Below are 19938 nucleotides of genomic sequence, written 5' to 3'. Positions count from 1 at the left end.
TTTTTTTTTAAATTTATTTTTAGCAGAGTGTAGATTAATGCTGAATGGCACATATGTTTTGTATGTTATAGCAATACTTTGGCTTTTGTTTATGTTTCTGTCCCTGAGAATTAGGGTCTGGTTTCATTTCATTTTGGTCATATATTTTGTAGGTATCTAAATATTTAAACAGATGCTAGAAAATGCCACCTATTTTTAATAAATTTATTGTTGGGAATTGAAATTGTTTAGCACTGAGTACTATCAATGTTTTGTTTTCAATTAAAGGATATTAATAAATAAGTTATTTAATTTATAAATTATTTTAATGCAATAAATTTGCTAACTTATTTTAATTTAATAAATTTAATGACTATCTCCTTAAATGCGAAAACTTAAGGATAATTTAATCCTAAATCTTAAATAAAATTGTTTTGAAAAATCATCATTTAGCTTTAGAACCTTTTAGGTCAGAGGTTCTCAGACTTTAAAAATTTTTTGTCTTATAAATATTAAAAAAAATATATGCACCATCATGTATCAATATCGGTACCAAAAGGGGTGCTATTTTACATTTGTTTAAGTCTTTTGTGTAAAAACTATTCCATCAAAAATATAATATACCGTTAGTGGTACATGTAGCATAGTTTGAGAAACCCTCTCTTAATTGACTTGGAAAGAAGAAATAATGTGCGACAGCTTGTGGTATAAATTTTGGTGCATATTTAAATTTATGTTATTTTAACTATATCTATATTTTATGATTTTTTAAAAATATTTTGTTTTATATGCTCAGTTATTTGTATTTTCTGTTTTTGTGGAAAATAAAACATTTAATTAGAATTTTATATTTTCCTTTTATAAGATTAAGTATGAGCCCTTTGTTAAAACTTCCATAGCTCACTTCTGCTTATGTTGTACCAAACTTATCTTTTTGTTTATCCTCATATTCTTATTATCCATGGTTTCACTGTCCTTGGACTATTAAGAGAAAATAACCTCCATGAGTAATAAGAGATCACTGTAATTTAAAAGCACAGTTTAATATGTTTTTACCTCAGATAAAGTATATCTACAGCAAATGTAAAAAAAAAAAAAAAAAAAAATTATCAAAAATACATATTGAAGAAAACTTAAGAATTTAAAAGAAATAATAAAGTGGTGAAGAGTTGTGATACGTCTATTTGTTTTATGTGCTTTAAATTATGCAATTTTAAAAAAACTACATTTATTTATTTAACTATGATTTTTCATAGGATTTTTTTTAAGTAACATTTCTTTGTTGTTAATAAAAAGGAAATTTATGTTCAGTTCTTATTCAGGAAATGTGTCAATCCCCTTTTCTTAATTAAATCTAATGTCAGCTGTCTTATCTTTTCTGTAGTTTATTGCTTTACTTAATGAGTACTGACTACTACTGTTGAAATTTTTTCAAATGTGATTTATTATTTTGTTTGACGTTATAAATTACTTTATTATCAATGTAAAATATCTGAATTCATTTTCCTTTATATACAGGCTTTCTTCTGATCAACCAGTAGAAGAAGAACAGGTATTACTTAATTGAAAATATTTTAATTGAGTGTATTCTACATAAATATTTTAAATTTATACAGACAGAAGGAAGAAACAAAATATTTATCTTGTTTTTTATGATTCGGAAACTTAAGTATTTCTAATAAGAAAGAATAATTAATCAGTGAATAAAGTTAAACTTGTTTCTTTCTCTTTGTAATAATTTACTAGCTGAAAAATTTATATTCTTTATAGGTATAGCAGAAGTCTAGTATTAAATATTCTACAGTTCTCATAAAATAATTATTTGTGTCAAACTTATAAATTTTTCATTATATTAAACTTTAAAAAAGTCAAAGGTTTGTATTCATATTAAATTTTTAAACTGGCAGATAGTAATGAAATTCAGTTAAAATTTAATTAGTGTGTGGGAATTACAATTCTAAATTAAAATAGTGGTGAATCTGGAATAAAAAAGCATTTCGTCTTTCAAAAATTTGCCTAGTGGCAGTCACTTTCATTATTCTTTAGACCTATATACAAAAGCAATGAAATTCTAATGAGATTAAGGAAAATTATGTATTGTAATTCCATACCTTATCTTATTATAAAAAATTATAAGTAGATTTAGCACAACTACTAAATTCAAATGCATTGCATATTAAAATATAATTTAAAAGTGAATGGCATGTTCAAAAAGGATAAGCCTTCACTTCATATACTATGAATATGGTACCAATTTAATTAAATATAGTTACTGTCTTCTATGATTTTCAAAATCTGAATTAAAAAATCTGTTTGAACTATTGTTGTTACGTATAACTTTATAGAAAATGGATCCATCACATCTGGTATCACAAAAGAAAGAGATATAAAGTTTATAATAAAGTATATAGAGCAGAAAGAAACTTAAATAAAGCAAAATAGAAACCAAGAATGCATAAAAGTGAAAACCATTCAGATCATTAAAATTCTGGCATTTTAATATAACTTGAAAATATTTAAACTTCTGAATATCTTCATCTAGACCTGGACATGCCAGAAGAACATTCCAGTTTATCAGATTAGTGGTAAATAGGGCATATATTTGTTGAAAGTGTATTTTTATCTTGTTTAGGTATTCAGCTAGACAATCATGTAATGTCATCAGGTTTATATCAGGGCAGAATCATGAAAAATGTGCAGTGCTGTCATAGGAACTGAAACTTCGGACCTTTTGAGTGTTAGCTGGATATGCTTTCCAATTACACCGTAAAGGTACATAATAAAGAGGGGAAAAACTTGACTATAATAGCCCATTTTTAGACAAATTTTTGATTGCTTCCTTTTGTGGATTTCAACTGATAAGTTACAGAGCTTTTTAATGTTTAATGATTCAGTTCAACTTTTTTTTTTATTTCTTAATTTTAAAAATGCAGTGATTTAAATAAAAAAAGTAAATTTATTAATTTAATAATTAACCTAATATGAAATTTTTATACAGTAGGAGAATTCAGTTTAAAGAAGTTAACAAATGAGACAAGAGCATTCTGACATGGAATGTAAAATATAATTTTGATACTTTGTATGTGTCTTTTAATAAATTGCTCACTTTTATCAATATTTTACTGGTTTTCTGAATATTTAATGGTTCTAATTAAATGAAAAACTCATAATATTTTAATTGCTTTTAAAATATTTATTTATTTAATTTTTTAATAAATTAAGAATTTCTTCTTTATATTATTTAGTATTTCAAATAAGTATTGCATATTTTACAGGAAAATGTATTCTTTAACTTACGTATTCATACTTATATGTGATTGTAAAAAATAAAATAACAAATACAGTCAAAAGTCGATAGTCCGGACTCGTCGGGACTTCGGCGATTCCAGATTATCGATTTTTCCGGATTATAGATCATCAGTTTAAATCTGGGAAGATGGCATGCAGAAATTATAAAATTAAAAATATGAAACCGTAATTTATGAAATAAAGAACAATTATGATCTAAAGAATATCAAAATTTACAAAAAAAGCTTAATATTTATTTGTTTACTTTATTAAACATTTCTTTCTATGTAAGTTGTTTAAGTTGCTTTGTTTTATGTGATAATACTTTCTCTTTAATTCTATAAACAGACATAATTTCTTGTTCAGTTACAAAGTTCCACTGTTCAAGTTCTATAATTGCTGTGTCGAGAATACCAACTAATTTGTTAATAGAAATTTTTTCGTTTCCAATAACCTCTGTGTCACTTTCTTCACTATCTGAAGCGAATTATAATGATGAGGAATTTGATGATTTAAATCATATCAAAGATGGAGTACATCGAGATGAAATACTACATTTAGTAAGGAATTATAAGTCGAATAAAATAAAAACATCTGCCCTGAAGATAAGGATAGTGCTGACAGATCAACTCCTAATTCATTGTGCGCCGCAACTCCCCACCTTCCCCGCCGCAGAGCAGCGTGAAATTGATAAACAGATTTCGGAATGGTTAGAGAAACGAAGGATATGCCTTTATCCATTTTTTGCAGAGTTCCACTTTTTGTTTAATGGACTTCGAAACATACTTTCGCTTTGTAGCTTTACATATTAGTAAATATATATTGGAAATTCTATTTGACATAATCGAAAGTTCAAGCTTACTTTTATAAAATTGCTCTAACAGTTTGCAAAAAATAATAAGCCGGATCCAATTCGAAGATTAAGGAACAATGCAATCTGCAACATTAACTGAATTAGATAATTTTAGCTTAGCTTATACTGTTCATTATACATTAGACGAGCGTGCGTAAACGTATTATGTGCATGCGCACATGCATATTCGCAGCCGTTAAGGTGTTACGTCAACGCAATGCATGCGCAGAAAATTTGTAGCTTTGGGGTACGGATTATGGGTGTCCGAATTAACGACTTTTGGCTGTATATATCTGTTTATGTTGTATTTTAATGTCAAATATTCTGCATTATTCTGGCTGAGATTTTTGATAAAACTGTGATTTGAAATGAATGTATCATTAGAAAAATACCTGCCAAAGATGGGATGTATTAGCCTAGAAAAGTCTTCTCTGTTGTCTACTTTTTATTATATTGAGGTTATTTAAAGACCCACTGCATTTTAAATTAGAATTAATATTTATAAATTGCTAAATAATTTTCTTTCCTTGTTACACTGTGGGTGTGTGTAATAATTTATTGAAACATTTTAGGAATGGACAAGTGGTATTGCTCATTACTTAACTTCCAAGTTTCCTCTTCCATCTATTAAGATTTCTTCAACTATCAACTCATCAGATCCTGATGAAACTTGTGATGAAGTCTTTTCGGGTGACGATGTTCTTCCTGAGGTAAGTGAAAGATGAAATTGTTAAATGTTAATTTTGATGTTTTCAAATGATTTACTACATAATATCATTTGATTCCTATCATTTCAATTGGTTTTTTATAATCACCACTACTACAATAGATCATGATAGAAGAGAAGGGAGCAATTTTTTTGGAGACAGAACATAAATGATGAAAAAGCAATAGATCTGTTATGTAGTAGCCACTCAGGAGCCCATATTTTTACTCACTCTTCACCTTTCCTGCCACATCAGATCTTTAGCAGGAGACTGTATATTGTTATCTTTAATTGATTGATGCTTTAATTTACATGCAAACATTTCTTAATGTTCTATCTAGTGCAGTGCAGTATTGCCAAACACAAAGGTTACATCATTAACATATTGTGCACAGGGCAAAATCATATTCCACAAAGTTAACTTTCTATGGAAAAAAATGGGTTAGGTATAGTTCAGAATCAAGAAAGTATGTATACTTTATACAAATCTAAATATATTACCTCTAGTAAATAAATACCTCTGCTTATTAAAATCACTTCTTTTCTAATCATATATGAATTCTGAATGTAATAAACAGTGATCTATATACATTGCAAACCATGATATTAATTTTAAAATTTTCAAAAAAATAATAAGTAGCAATCAATTTGTTAATTAATCCTAAAATAATAATCAAAAATTAATACTAAAATATTTATGAAGTTTTCATAGTAATTTTTTAATTTTTTATAAAAATATTTTTATGATTACATTTCTGATGATATTTTATCTCTTACAGACAACTATTCGAACTGTGTTTGTTTCATATTGTTTAACGACAGTTTTTCAGCTGTATTCACAGTTGCGTTAAACTGCTGATAGTTATTTTGATCAGCATCTTCCAGTTCAAGAATTTTTCTTAGAATTTGCTGTGTTTTTCTAGATTTGATTGATGATAGCATGTTAACACTTTTACCTGTATCACTTCTGTTGACAGTTTCTGCAGTTCTTTAAACACTTTCCCAATCAGCTTTTATATAGGTTGTTCTTAATTGACACATATTCTAAATATGAATCCTCATAACTACCCTCGCTGATATCTAAAACATTAGCTATAGTTTGCAATGTCTCTGAGGCTTCTTGTACATAAAAACCATATTTTCTAAAACAGTTTTTAACTGAGCTTAAGAAATTAAGCCCTGCATTGACTATGATATGCATTGCTTCTAGCAGATATATCAACTTACTTGAGATAAGTGATTGCATTTTCACAAAATTTGCTCTTTCTTTGTTAATTGCTCTTTCACCTCCTGTCAGTTGGTATCGGAGAAGGAACCTTCACTCATTTACGATGCTTCTAGGGAATTTTCTTTGTTAACTGTAAGGAAATTTTGCTGCTATGAAGTCCAGTGAGAACAAAGAACTCTGAAAACAATGTCTCAAAGGTTATAGAGACCAGAAGGTAGAAAAATTTTGGTCAAACCCTTTTATTGAAGCACTGCATACCTGAAAGATAAAGTTACACTTCACAATACGGAACAATGTTAAGTCCTGATAGGTAAAAGTAGAACATTCTGGCTCTGAAGAATAATTTTTTTTTTTCTTTAATCCGAGTGTAATAGTTGATGGAGATAAGTTTAATAAATGGTAAATTTCAATTGATTAGTCTGTATTTGTTTTAGTTTCTGAAAATGTTAATGTAATAAGTGACTGAATTTATTAACCAGTGAGTTTAATAAGCGGTGGGTACTGTGATTTTGTAATTAAAAGGGAAAAATTAAACAAATGTTAATTGAAAGGATTTATCTGATGTACTTATTAAATGTTTTGCAATAATGTTTTCATTATTTTCAACAACCTTCATTCTTGTCCCATTGATCATCTCAACATTCGATTATTCATGATCATCATTCTCAACTAAATTTTTTTTTTTTTTAATTTCTCCTTCTTCTATATCTGAAAAATCCTTTGCTGTGTATTGCTTTTACATTTTGTACAATTTCTTTGGCTTCATTTTTGATCAATGGAAATCCTTTAAAATTCTTGAAAACTTCTTGCCGGAGGTGATGCCATTGTTGATGAATTCACTTGTTTCCATGCGAGTTTAATCGTTTCTAAGAAAAAATTTTCTTACTTACAGATCTGGTTGCTTGTGAATAAAAATTTATAACATTAATTTTTTTTATTATTCAGAAGTTTTCTGTTAACTGATAGCTATCAACTTTTGGTTGCTTAATAGCTTAATGTAATTATTGAACCCTTACATATAATATTAATCATGGAAAAATTTGGGTATATATATATTTTTTTTTTGAAGAAGAATTGTTTCTTTATGGACTAATTAGTTTTTTCATTTTATATTTTTTATTTTAATGATTTTAATTACATTTGATGTAAGAGATTTTTTATATATAATTGTTTCTTATAGCATATTGTTACTGCTCTAGAGGAACAATGTGTTGAAGCTCTAGCATCACCAGTATTAGCCAGCACTTCAAGTCACATAGATATATTAAAAAAAACTTCCATAAGGAAACTTTCTGGAGATAAATCTCCAAAAGTATGTTATTGTTGTTATAATTTTTTTTCTCTTGATATTGAAATAATAAAATGTTATATGTAAACAAAATTAAAAAAAAAAAAAAAGTTGCATTAACTTTAGTATTTCTGAAAAATTAAGAATTTATCAATACACAGAAGAATTGTTATTAGAATTGCATCTTTTTCTGGTTAAAAAGTGCACCTTTTGCTTTGTGGCAATCATTTCAATATTCCTTCAGACTTGCATATAAAAGCAATGAAATTAATTTCAGATTGAAGACAGTTATACATGTAATTTCAGATTTTGTGTCATCATCAAAAATCATTTTTAAAGTAGATTTTGCATCTTAATGTTTATATATGTATGCTCATTTCTATTTATTGCATTTCTTTCTTTTTCCTTGTTTTTTGTTTGTGTGTGTTAAAAATTGTTTTCATGTAGTTAGAAATTACTAGATATTATCAATATCAAGTAATTTGTTTATATTTTTCAAATTTATTAGAACTATACTCATACGTAAGTAAAATGCAGTATAATTCATGGTGTGATTTCTACAAAGAGAATCTGAAAGTGATTTTGTTAACTATTAGCATTTAGACATGGGTGTACAAGTGCTTCAGCTACTTCTAGATATTTCCTAAATATCCGAATGCTTCCCAAATACCAGTAGGTGCCAAAGGGTGCTTTGTTGCAGTGTGTACTTAATGTTTTTAGGGTGTGAGATAAGTACCTCTGTTCAAATCGCTTCAGGCACTATTTGTCCCCAGGGCTGAGGAAACAATCTGAATTGTCCCTAAATGTGTGTTGTGTATGTAGTTGCAGGATGTGATTACTCATTTACTGTACTGCTTGACCAGGCCATTAGATTAAAGCCATGAGAGTGATGTGTGCAATGGCTCATACATATAATTTATGTTTTGCTTTTTGATTTATTTATATCTTATTATGCAATTGGAAATACTGGGCAATGCATCATTGCATTTTGTACAAATGTATTTTATTAGCAATACACAATTTTTAATTTTTTTTATTCTGTTTGTTTAAAAAGCAGAAACACATTTAAAACTGATAAATCTAAACTCTATGAGTAGTTTTTTAGTCCACATGAAAATCTAAAAATTTGTCCACCAAATGCATGTGAATTTGACATTTGATTGCTGAGATCTACAAACCGCATGTTCATATTATAATTTAAAATTATAATAGATTCTTCACTTGTCAGTTGTTTTCCCCTAATTCATTCCACAGATATATTTTATGCAATACAAGATTTTGCATGTTTGTCAGTATGAATATATGCGTAGCTTGTTTTAGCATGTATTCATGCTAAAATACATACCTACCATGTCTTCATGCTATATTTTCTGTTCAACACAAAGTTGTTATGCTTTCTCCAAATTTTACTGAAAAATTTCCTCCTTCTGTTCCCAGAAATAAAAAAACTTTCTGAAATTTTTATGGTACAGCATAATGTTCCACAACTATTTATGTCCATTTAGCAGGTCTAAAATTAAATTAGGAAAAGGAAATAATTGTTCATATATTGTTTATGGCTCTCACCACCAATGCATTCTGATATTTTCATAACCAGAGCATGTAGTTATTATTGGTTTAGACTCATGAAGTTTTTGTCTATTCCTAAATACATATCCATGTGATATGTAAAACAAGATTTATCAACAACTTTGTACAGGTTTGTTCCTCATCTTTTGTGCTTCTTTGGAATATCCCAACAAAACAAAACCCTAACTTTGAATTTCACAGTAACCTCATCAGTTGTTATATCTTCAGTTTGATGTTATGCTACACGAAAAGAATTATTTGTTAAATAAAATGTTTTTAAAATTTTCCAGAAACTATTACGACTCATGTAATTTTTGTCTAGTTTTTGGTCTTGATTTACAAAGTGTAAATGTTTTATTAACAACATACAGTGATCAGGAGGATAATTTATCTAAATATTGGAATTCCCATAAATTGGCCAATATTCAAGCAAATTATCCTTTTTAAAATGTACATTAGGAAAACAGTTGCCTTTTTTTTTTTTTTTTTTTTTTTTTTAAATTTCATATGCTTTGTTTCAATTCAGGTAGAAGAATGCAATTTTTTTTTTCAGAACCAATACATTTTCAACAGATTTTGAAAAGCATAATTGATTCATTTATCAAAAAATTACATTGACTCATTCTTCCTCTAAAACTTATGCAAAGAATCCAATTTCTGATTTTAGCATTTTGGTATCTCGAATGCCACTATGGTACTCTGTGATAATTCTACTTCCAATGAAAAGATGTCAGTTCATTAGTGATATTGCAAATAAATTGGTGTAAAAGATTTGTTTGCTTATCTCTACTGCTAATACATATCATTCTATTCATAAATAATAATAAAAAAAAGAAGCATTTCATAAAAGCCAAGAAATTTTATGAGAAAAAAGCAAAGAGTTAGTTATATCTTTATATATATATATATATATATAATGCTGATCAGTGTATTGTAACTGGAAGCTGAAGTCCTACCAACCGTACAAATAGCAAGTTATTGCTTCATCTTAAATAACTCGCAAAATATAGAAGAAAGTTTAAATAACCTTTTTACTTCCTTGTATGAAGTAATGTAATTGCAAAAAATTTCGGTTATCATATTTCAATGAAAATATCCATTTTGACTGCTCTTGATTCCATTTGAACGATGTTTTCTCATTACATCTGTACATGCAAACGGAATTAAAGGTGTTTTTTTTTTTTTTTTTTAAACCAAAGCGGATTGTAAAATAGATTCAAAAGAGACTTTTTATGACATCTTTACATACATGTATATCTCCCATAACTCAAAAACAAGTAGCCATAGAACATTGGAATTTTGTGTATGGGACTGCTATAACATGTAGTTGTGCACCTCCATTTTTCAATGCAGTTGACTGTACAAAATGTATATATATATATATATATTGATTGTTGGATGCATACCTGTGAAGTTCATATTGCTGTGCAGGTGGAGACAAACTAACATATGGCTAATAAAATCTGTTTTGTGCTGGTTTTTATATTTACACCATGTTAACACAATCTATTATTTAGAATTGTGCATAAATTTTGAGTGTTGTTTCATATTGAAAATTTGTTTTGCTGAATTAAAGTTGTAAATAAAGCTGTAAACAAGCCATACCCAAATTACTTGTTAACATATCCAATAATTTCTGAATGTTTGCCAACTTGAATTCTGTGGATCGTTTTTCAACAAAAAAAGTTTATCAAAGAGTATAATCATCTTTTTGCCAAGGAATAACTCATTTGATGTCTTACCAGTGGTATTATATTTGGGAGTTCTTAATGCATGTGTTAATTCATTAACAGCTTTCCCTGTGTTGATAGTATTTTACTAAACAGCTATGGCTAATTTTAAGTATATTTCTGTTCACCTGCTCTATGATATTTGACTTTGATTGATAAGGAACCATATAAAAGTGTTTTATGTCATACATATTTCCTCAAAAATTTGCATACCATTTTTGAAATAATTTTAATTGAATCTCTTTAGTTTGATACAAATTTATTTAAAAATGAATCTGCAACAATTTTCGTAGATGCTTTTGTGGAGGGAATTTTTTCTATCTGCTTGAAAAAATGTTCAACAATCACGAATAAATACCCATATTTTTTTAATACCTAATAGATCAAATCCTACTATTTTATTAGGGAATGTGGCTTTTAATTCATATAAAATATTTAATATTAAACTCACTGGAGTAATTGATTTTAATTCATTATAATTTGTTACTTAAGTATAGAACAGAAGGCTTTGAATAATTACGTAATTTGTAACCCTGTTCCTCATTTGCATTATGTCATAACATTCAAAATCATTGGGTTCTTTCTAATAAACACCGATATTTTTAATTTCCAGGTCTATTTGCAGTTTTGAAATAATTGTTTCTCGTGAACATAAAATTTTAGAAGTTAACAGGGCACATTTTACTTCATTCTCTTAGCATCTAGTTTAATTTGTGACAAGGCATCATCTGCAATGTTTTCTTTCCCAGAAAAACATTTAATTATTAAATTGCATTCTGTAAGTTTAAGAGCCCATCTTATGTGTCTAGATGACAAACTCTTCCCTGTAGATAATTTTAGCCTATTGTGTATAATTCAATACATTTAGAGTATTTTCAAAGCAACTTTTATTTTTGAAATAAATAATGAATTTGAAAGTGAGCCAAAATATGTACTGTGTGCTCCTTATGTTACAATTTATATATATAGTGTCAAATTTTTTGCAGCCTTCTGTAACATCACTTCAGACACCAAAACTTCTAAAAAATTACAGGAAAAAACGTTCTGGTAAGTGAAATCTCTTAATGATTGACATGCTGAATGATAGCTGAGACTACTGCTAAATTATTAATCAGAAAATCTTGTTAAACTTTATTAAATGGTGAAATTCAATTATTTTTAATATCTGATTTTGAGAAAAGGTAGCTTAATTTCATTTTTTAGGAGTACAGCAGCCATTATTCTGTGAGAGAAAACTTCTTTATAAAAGTTGTTTCCATATATTTTATCAAAGATTTAATAAGTATAGTGGTATTTTCATAAAATTTTAATATTTGCTTGTGCATTCCTATTGTTTTTTTACTTATTTTACTGCTTGAAATTTCAGAGAGAGAAATTATGTAATGTATATCATATTTGAATTGGAAGGCCAAAGAAAAAACAAAGGATTTTTTTAGCAGATTAAAAGCGAATAGATATACTAATACATAATATACTGAATAATATACTGAATGTATTAATAGATACACTAATATTATATGTTTTTAACATCTCAGTTGCAGTTTTTGTTTTTAATAGTATTCTTTTTCCTTTTCCATTGTACTTTGCTAACCATCTCATAAATCTGTAGACATTATAGACAAACAATTTTTTCCCTTTTAAACTATGAATTTTAAATATAGAAATTCTTATTATTGATATAGGATTATTAGGATGAAATTTTTAAAGTAAAGCTGAAGGAGTCAGGTTTTTTAATTCAGAAACCAAGCTGATAACTATGTTGAGTAAATCGTAATAAATATTAAACCAAACATTGAAAACCTTGGGGTTTAATCTCTCATAAACGGTTTGAGTAGATGTAAAAAAATCTTACACACATCTGCTATGAATAATAATCATAATTTTTTCTAGTTTTTAATGAACCCTTGTCTCATAAGTAATAAGTAATATGGTTAATGTTGTGTATTGATGATGTTAAAGAATGAAAATATCTCATCTTCATTGATACATTAAATAATGTAAATATTTAAATGCTTTTTGTTGTATTTTTGATTTCCTGTGATGTTGCAGTATTTCCTATTGTTTTATTTTTTTAGAAGGACAATTTTACATTTATATAATTATTGCATCTTTAATTTAATTTGGCCTCATGCCTTATATTTAAGTGTTTATTTGTGGCATAGAATTTTAGATCTTCTAATCCTGAGCACATTGGCTTTGGAATTATAAAAAATAGATCAATTAGAAATTGAGATATATAAAAAATTTCGTACTTAAGGGCCTTTGACGACAATTTTTGTAGCAAAGTCGGCGACATTTGGCAATTTCTCGCCAACTTGGCAACTGTTAAGAAGATTCAGGAAAGCTAATTTTCAAAGTGGTCATTAAACTAATTTGAATGACCAGTTCTTCCAGAAGTTTTCTGAGCCCTTGCTTCAGGGTATAAATATTGATCAGAGAGCTTGGAGTTCAGTTGTGAATCAGCTGTGAGACTTAGTAGTTAGCTGAACTATGAGTTAGGGCCTTGCCCTGAGAGTGATTTGAGGAAATTTAGGATTTATTTCATACATTAAGAAGGAATTGTTGACTATCCATGTTCTCCTTGAAGTATTTCCAGCCATTGTTATACTCTGTGTATAACAATGGCTAGTATTTATTATGCCTATTTTCCTAATAAATCATCAATTTCTTCCTGCTTCTCTGGGTTTATTATTTTGAGCAATAATTAACGATCCCACAGCTCGCCACAACTAGTGTCAAAATTTAGGATTTCTTTGAATGCTGATAACCAAGAGAATGGAAGAGCAGCTGAAAGTCAAAATGAAAATATCGGCGCAGATTCTGCCGACATCAATGAAAGCAAATGCTGCAGAAGTAAAGGAAGAACTCCATAAGTGCCTCTGAGATGAGGAGAGAAGCAGCAGAAATGAAGACCCTTACAGAAGCAAATACTGCGGAAATGAAGAACTCCGTCGAAACAACTGCCACCAAGATGAGGGAGGAATTGGCAGAAAAGTGCCTTGTCAAAAGTACGAAAGAAAGTACCTTGTCTACCCTTACTGAAATGAAGGATATTGACACTGTCGAAAGAAAAATTGTTGGTGGTATGAACAAGAAAATAGCTGCCATAGAAAAAAATTTTGAAGAACGGTTAAAAATGTAACATCATTTCTAAATGAAGTTTCAGGTCTGAACGAAGGACTGGAGAAAGAGATTCTAAGACTAGAATAGAAAATTGTAAAACCGGTTTCATCCATGAACAATGCACCAGCTCAGCCCGCTTTGAATATTCCAGCTGGTTCTTTGAATAACATTCTGACCCATTTATTTCCTTCTGCAATTAAGCTGTGACCAAAGCATTAAATTTGGCAGCCTGTTTATGAGGAGAGGTCATGGGCGTCTTACAGACACTGCCACTCGAAAAACATTCAAATATTAATGCCTCAATTAATGGCCTAGAATTTCAGTTAGAGAAACATTCTTGAGAGATTAATACTGCTTAACTCTCCCTTGCAGCAAGCATGTGAGATCCTTCCAGAACTGGCAACTGACATCGAAAAGTTAACGCAGGTAGCATTTCCGGATTGTGGGTGTGAAATTAAAGACACATTGAATCTCCAGTATTTTGTGAATGCTGTCAGGGATCCTGAAATACAGTAAGCATTCTTGATAGTGGATAATAAAGACCTGAAGAGTAATGTAGTACATGCCATGAAAGTAGAGACTGCACAAACGCCAGTTGAAAGAATTGTCGACCTGTAGGGATGTCTGCACTCCAGATGACACAATGCTGAAAGCAATGATGAAACTGATGAAAAGAGTGGAGGCGATGGAAGCATCGAAGATGATACGTAGTTAGTAGTTATGATAAAAGGAAAGTATGTATTTCAAGAACATTCTTGAAATTGGAACTGTAATGGAGAAGGACATTTACGAAAACAGTGTTGTGCACCTCCAGCCAAAAGACGAGAAATGTGTTGAAGGAGCAGCAGGGAAACAATGTTCTTCAAATAACCTCTTTTTTCAGTGGAGATCAAGAACTGTGCATGGGAAGAGAAATCAACGATTTGCCATCCTCCATGATAGTAAACATCGGAATAAATATGACTATTCTGTAAGCTGTTCGGCATTTAGCTGATGAATGCTTACCTACTGTATATAGCTCTATTCTTAAATTTACAAACCGTTAAGTGGAGAGAAAATGTCAATGCATTAGAAAATATTGGTGCACATCAAGTTTGCATCATGTGTATGCATAGTCAATATGGCTAATACAAACAATCCATGCATCCTCGGACTTGAATTTCTAAAGATGCATGGATTTTGTTTACCTGTCAAGAATAATTAATTGTGTACTTTTAATAAAAAATACCAATGTTTGGAGTAGATGAAATTGGAATGAGCTGCTCTAGGATAACTGCTCGTGATACTATTACTATCTCTCCAAAAACAGAATGCATAAGCAGTGGTTCTGTAAAAATTCACAAAAATTTATATGTAGGGATTATTGGGTTCCTGAAGGAAACTGCACCTTTGAAGGAACTTTAAATTGTAGCTGCCCTCATAGACTTAACAAAAGAAAATGTGTCTACCAGAATTGCCAACATAAGTGACAAATCTTGTACTTTAATGAAAGGAGAGGAAATTGCTCCATGTTCTCCTTGACAAGTATTGTGCAAAGTTTCATCGATCGGAAGCAGAGTACACCTGAAATAAAAGATTTAATTGAAATTACAGAATTAAATACTAAATAAATTAAAGCTGCAAGCCATTTAATATAATTCAAAAATCTTGCTTAGTGATGTTAGTTACATGAATGTAACACAAGATTGGATTTACACGAAGTTGGGAAGCTTTTAAATTATATGCAGAATAATGCTATTATTCAGCCATCGTCTAGTCCTTGGGCATTACCTATCGTATTAGTTCAGAAGAAAAACGGTTCACACGATTTTGTGTAGACTACAGATGACTAACTGACATTGGAAGAAAAACAGTTACCTTTTGCCTCCAATCGACAACACCTAAAACACGCTAGCAGGAATGTGTGTATCAGCATTTTGAACTGTACAGCACTCCAGCAACATTCGAACTTCTAATGGAGATAGTTCTGAAAGGGCTCTTGTATGAAGCATGCCTTGTGTATCACAACGACGTTATTATTATTGGACGCACTTTTGAAGAACATTTAGAAAACATCCGAAAAATACTATAGAAACTCAGAGAAGCTAACTTACAACTCAGTTCTTGTAATTCAATATAAATTATTTTATCGAGAAGTTAGCTATCTTGGCCATATTATCTCTGCTGAAGGTGTATGCACAGATCCTGAGAAAATCAAAGCTGTTCATAATTGTTGTCGCCCGCAAGACATTCATTAGTTAAGAAGCTTTTTTGGCCTCTGCACTTACTAAGGAAGATTTCTCAAAGATTTTTTTCAAATCGCAAGGTCTTTGCACTGCCTGACAGAAACAAAGCAAAAATATTTGTGGTCCGATGAATGTGAAGAAGCATTTAAAATCCTCAAGAATGCTTTGAATTCCTCCTGTGTTGGCTTAACCCCACCCGAAATACAGCTTTATTCTCAATACATATTAGTCTCGATAAAATGAAGTACTTAGCTCTTTCACACGAAATTAATGAACAGGACTATGTCATTACCTATTTTAGCAGAAGTTTATCTAAGCCAGAAAGAACTGTTAGCCAGGCAGTAGAATATTTCCACCATTAACTGTGCGGCCAAACAAGCCTGTTGCATGCTTACCATATATCATTAAATTGGCTACTTATAAAAATTCCAGAGGGTTAAGTGGATAGATGGGTACACTGGAGTATGATATGGAAATCCGACATCGCAAAATAACTTTGCAGGAGAATTCTTATTTCAAGAAGACCTTATGTAGGAAAGTGCAAATACTTTTCAAAAGCTGAGTTATAACTTTAAAGTTCCAGTTATCGGACAAATAAGAACACACTCTTTTATATCAGAGACTGATCTCTGGAGCACTATAAAATTGTGAAATGCCCAAATGCAAGATCCTGAATTTAGACTTAATGGAAAGAACAAATGAGAAACCCAGCTGGCAAGAAATGGTCCTCTTTATTCCGACGAGGAAAAGATACTGGGCTTTGTGGAATTTCCTTCACCTGTGAGACAGAGCTCTCTGCCTCAAATGAGAAGCTGACAATGGAAAGAGTTTCGAATCGTAGCTCATCTTACCGCCTAGTGTTCTGTCAGTGTTTCATAGCAGCCCTGTTGGAGGTACTTTTGATGTATCAAAGGCATTTCATAAAGTTTGTGAACATTTCTTCTGGTACAAAGCCAAAGAAGATGTAGAAAAATGTTGCAAATTATGTGATGCATGTGGAGCTCAAAAAAGCCCACAAACACTTACATGAGAAAGACTACAGTGTGAGAATTGAAGAGTATTCCTTTGAACATTCTAGGGCCTTTACCGGAAGCTCATGCCATCCGTGATCAAGAGGCTTCAACTATTCAAAAATCCTAGTACAGAATTAGATTTCACGTCTTATTAGATTAGTGTCTCTCCTTATTCATTCTGACCAAGAGACAAACTTCACATCTTACCTCTTTCGTATTTATAGAATTCTTCGAATGGAGAAGACTCAAACCACTCCTCTACATCCACAGTGGGATGGCATGGTGGAGAGGTTAAGGCGAATCATCCCGGGCCATCTATCTCTGTTTGTATCCTAGAGCCTATCAGGACCAGGACCAAAAACTGCCATTTTTTCTGCTAACATATAGGAATGTCGTTCATGAAAGCAGGGAATTTTCTCCATTGCAAATGATTTTTGGTCATGATCTTCACCTGCTGTTCAGACTACCGCTGGACACTCATTCTTCATCTGAGCAGTATCTAGAAGATCTACAGGTACATTTAGAGGATATTCATCAGTTCACCACAGAAAGGATCAACACAGCCACCTAGAATATGGAGGTGAGATACGATGCCAAATCAACAGAGGGGGAGTTCAAAGAAAGGAATCAAATCTTGCTGTACAACCTGGAATGTCGTCGCGAGATTTCTCCCAAGCCACAATTCCTAGGGAGGGCTGTACTATATAATCAAGAAATTAAATGACTTAGTGGTATATATACAAATAACTGCTTCTTCTAAACCTGGCGTCAATTACGGTAATGAGAATTAGATATCCCTGGTCGTGGGGATTGCGCTGTTCAATATGTGCAGTTCTTAAGACGGAAAATGATGTTATAAATATATATAAATATTTTAATGCTCTTTGTTATGGTTTTGATTTTGTGTATTATTTTATTAATTATTTTTAGAATGGTAATTTTATGGTTATTTTGTGTGTAATTTAATTTATGGTCACATATTTTGTATTTATACAGGCAGCGTGTACTCGTAAATTGCATGCAAAAAAATACGTGCAGTTTACGAATGGTCCTTCATATTAAAAATGTAAAATTTGAACATTAAAATATCACAAAAAGTTTCCGGGGAAAAAATTGTACATATTTAGGTATATTTTTATGTTACAATACATGCAAGTTATACAAGTTATACGTAAAATTTGGATACATTTATGGGAACGACTGCACTTTATTCGTATTTTTACATATAATATAAATATTTCAAGTATTTGCATATATTTTTGGTGAAAATTTGCATATATATTTATTGTATATATGTAAATCTTCCCACTTTTTTACTTTTGTGTATTTTTAGTGAAAATTCACATAAATCTACACAGTCATTTAAATTTTTCACAAACTTGTACTTTACACAGAAATTTACATAAGTTTTCCATATGTTTTTACTATGCATATAGGTATAATTTTGGTAAAAGTTCAAGTAAATGGCTTGTACCTTTTACTGCATATTAACGTGCATGTTTTAGCAAAAAAATGTGTGAATCAACTATTTTCTTACTAAATCTACTACTGTGTTTGTACGCATATTTTTCGTGAAATCTACATGTATTCTCACATAGTACATTTATTTAGAAGCATATTTCTATCATTATATGCTGATAATATATGTATATTATGAATGTAAAAATGCTGTTTTAAACACATTTGATTTTTATATGCTGGTGGTTTTAGTTATATAGCAGTAAAATAGATTGTATGTACTAGTCATAATTAAAATTTGCAGTATTTAAAATGCACCACCCACACATTTTTTCCACACATGTTGAAATTTTTTGCAGTTTATTAAATGTGATAAGCTAAAATAAGAAAACAAAAAGTTTTTCATTAAGCAAATAAGTTTTCTAAAACACAAGGTGATTTTAAATTGTTTTTACAAATTAAGAGGGGTGATAGTAGCCATTCAGATGAGCAGTAATTACCATAGAATATAGGGTCGCATTCCACTGTGAGAGGCAGAAAAGAGGAATATTAGAATTCCAACCTGAACTTACAACAGTGTTGGAAAAGAGAGTGAATGTGAACAAAAGTTGCACAATCAGATTTTTTGTTTAGTGGAAAATTCACAGAATCTGCTCAAAATGCCAGTCATTGCACAGTTGACATTGGCGAAGGAAAGACTGACACACCCTCTCGAAAATTCCTGGTGTTTTGTTTGTGTCGCAGCAACAACGATTCTTGCCACGAAATCATCAGCAGAGTCCACAGGTGTCTTGTACACTAAAGATTTCATGGAAGAAAAAGGTCCAGTGGGTTGAGGTCCAATGAGTGAGGAGGCCAAGCCACATGTCTGCCATGTCTGATCCATCATGCGGGATATGTGGTATTAAAAAAGTTACAGACCATGATGGAAAAATACGCTGGGGCTCCATCGTGCATTAACCGTATGTCTTTCTAGATGGGGAGTGGAACAGCCTGCAATAACTTGGAAGCACGTGTTCCAAAAAGATACGGTATGCTGTGCCGGTCAAACGGTCTGCCATGATGTAAGTGCCTACTAGGTAATCACCTAGGATACCTGCCAGGCATTCACGGAAAATTTCTGGTGTTTATGAGAAGCAGTGCAGTGGGGATTGCTGTCAGACCAAACTTGTTGATTGAGCAAGTTGAAAATACTTTCTCTGCTGAATTTTGCCTTATCACTAAATAATATTAATAATGCAGGGAATCATGGATTGTTATTCCTCATTCCAAGCATCAAGTGCACAAAATCTGCCCAGTCTTGCTACCCCTGTGTACTTGTGGGAGGAGCTGCTTCAAATCTAGTCAAAACTCACTCTTTCATTATTGGTGTTTGTGCATTTCACGAACATCCTGTATTACTTTTTGAGATGGCAAAAGAGCCTGTTTCTCACAGTTTTTGATCAACACTGGAAAAGGTTGGATGGTTTGCAATCCAA

General features: G+C 30.6%; 1 protein-coding gene across 7 annotated transcripts in view; it reads left to right on the top strand.

Annotated features, from left to right (window-relative positions):
• LOC118194398 (ankyrin repeat and SAM domain-containing protein 6-like) overlaps positions 1–19938 on the top strand; it is a 117893-nt gene that overhangs the window by 66389 nt on the left and 31566 nt on the right. For all 7 annotated transcript variants that reach the window (XM_085816366.1, XM_085816353.1, XM_085816357.1 and 4 more), the window contains 4 exons: positions 1498–1531; positions 4693–4830; positions 7235–7366; positions 11628–11688. In XM_085816366.1, coding sequence (XP_085672492.1) covers positions 1498–1531; positions 4693–4830; positions 7235–7366; positions 11628–11688 — 365 coding nt within the window. The remainder of the gene's footprint in view (positions 1–1497; positions 1532–4692; positions 4831–7234; positions 7367–11627; positions 11689–19938) is intronic.

This window comes from Stegodyphus dumicola, chromosome 1 (assembly GCF_044657685.1).
Source record: "Stegodyphus dumicola isolate Sdum_Otavi_A_Nest chromosome 1, ASM4465768v1".
NCBI lineage: Eukaryota > Metazoa > Arthropoda > Arachnida > Araneae > Eresidae > Stegodyphus > Stegodyphus dumicola.
This window is presented reverse-complemented; position numbering and strand designations above follow the sequence as displayed.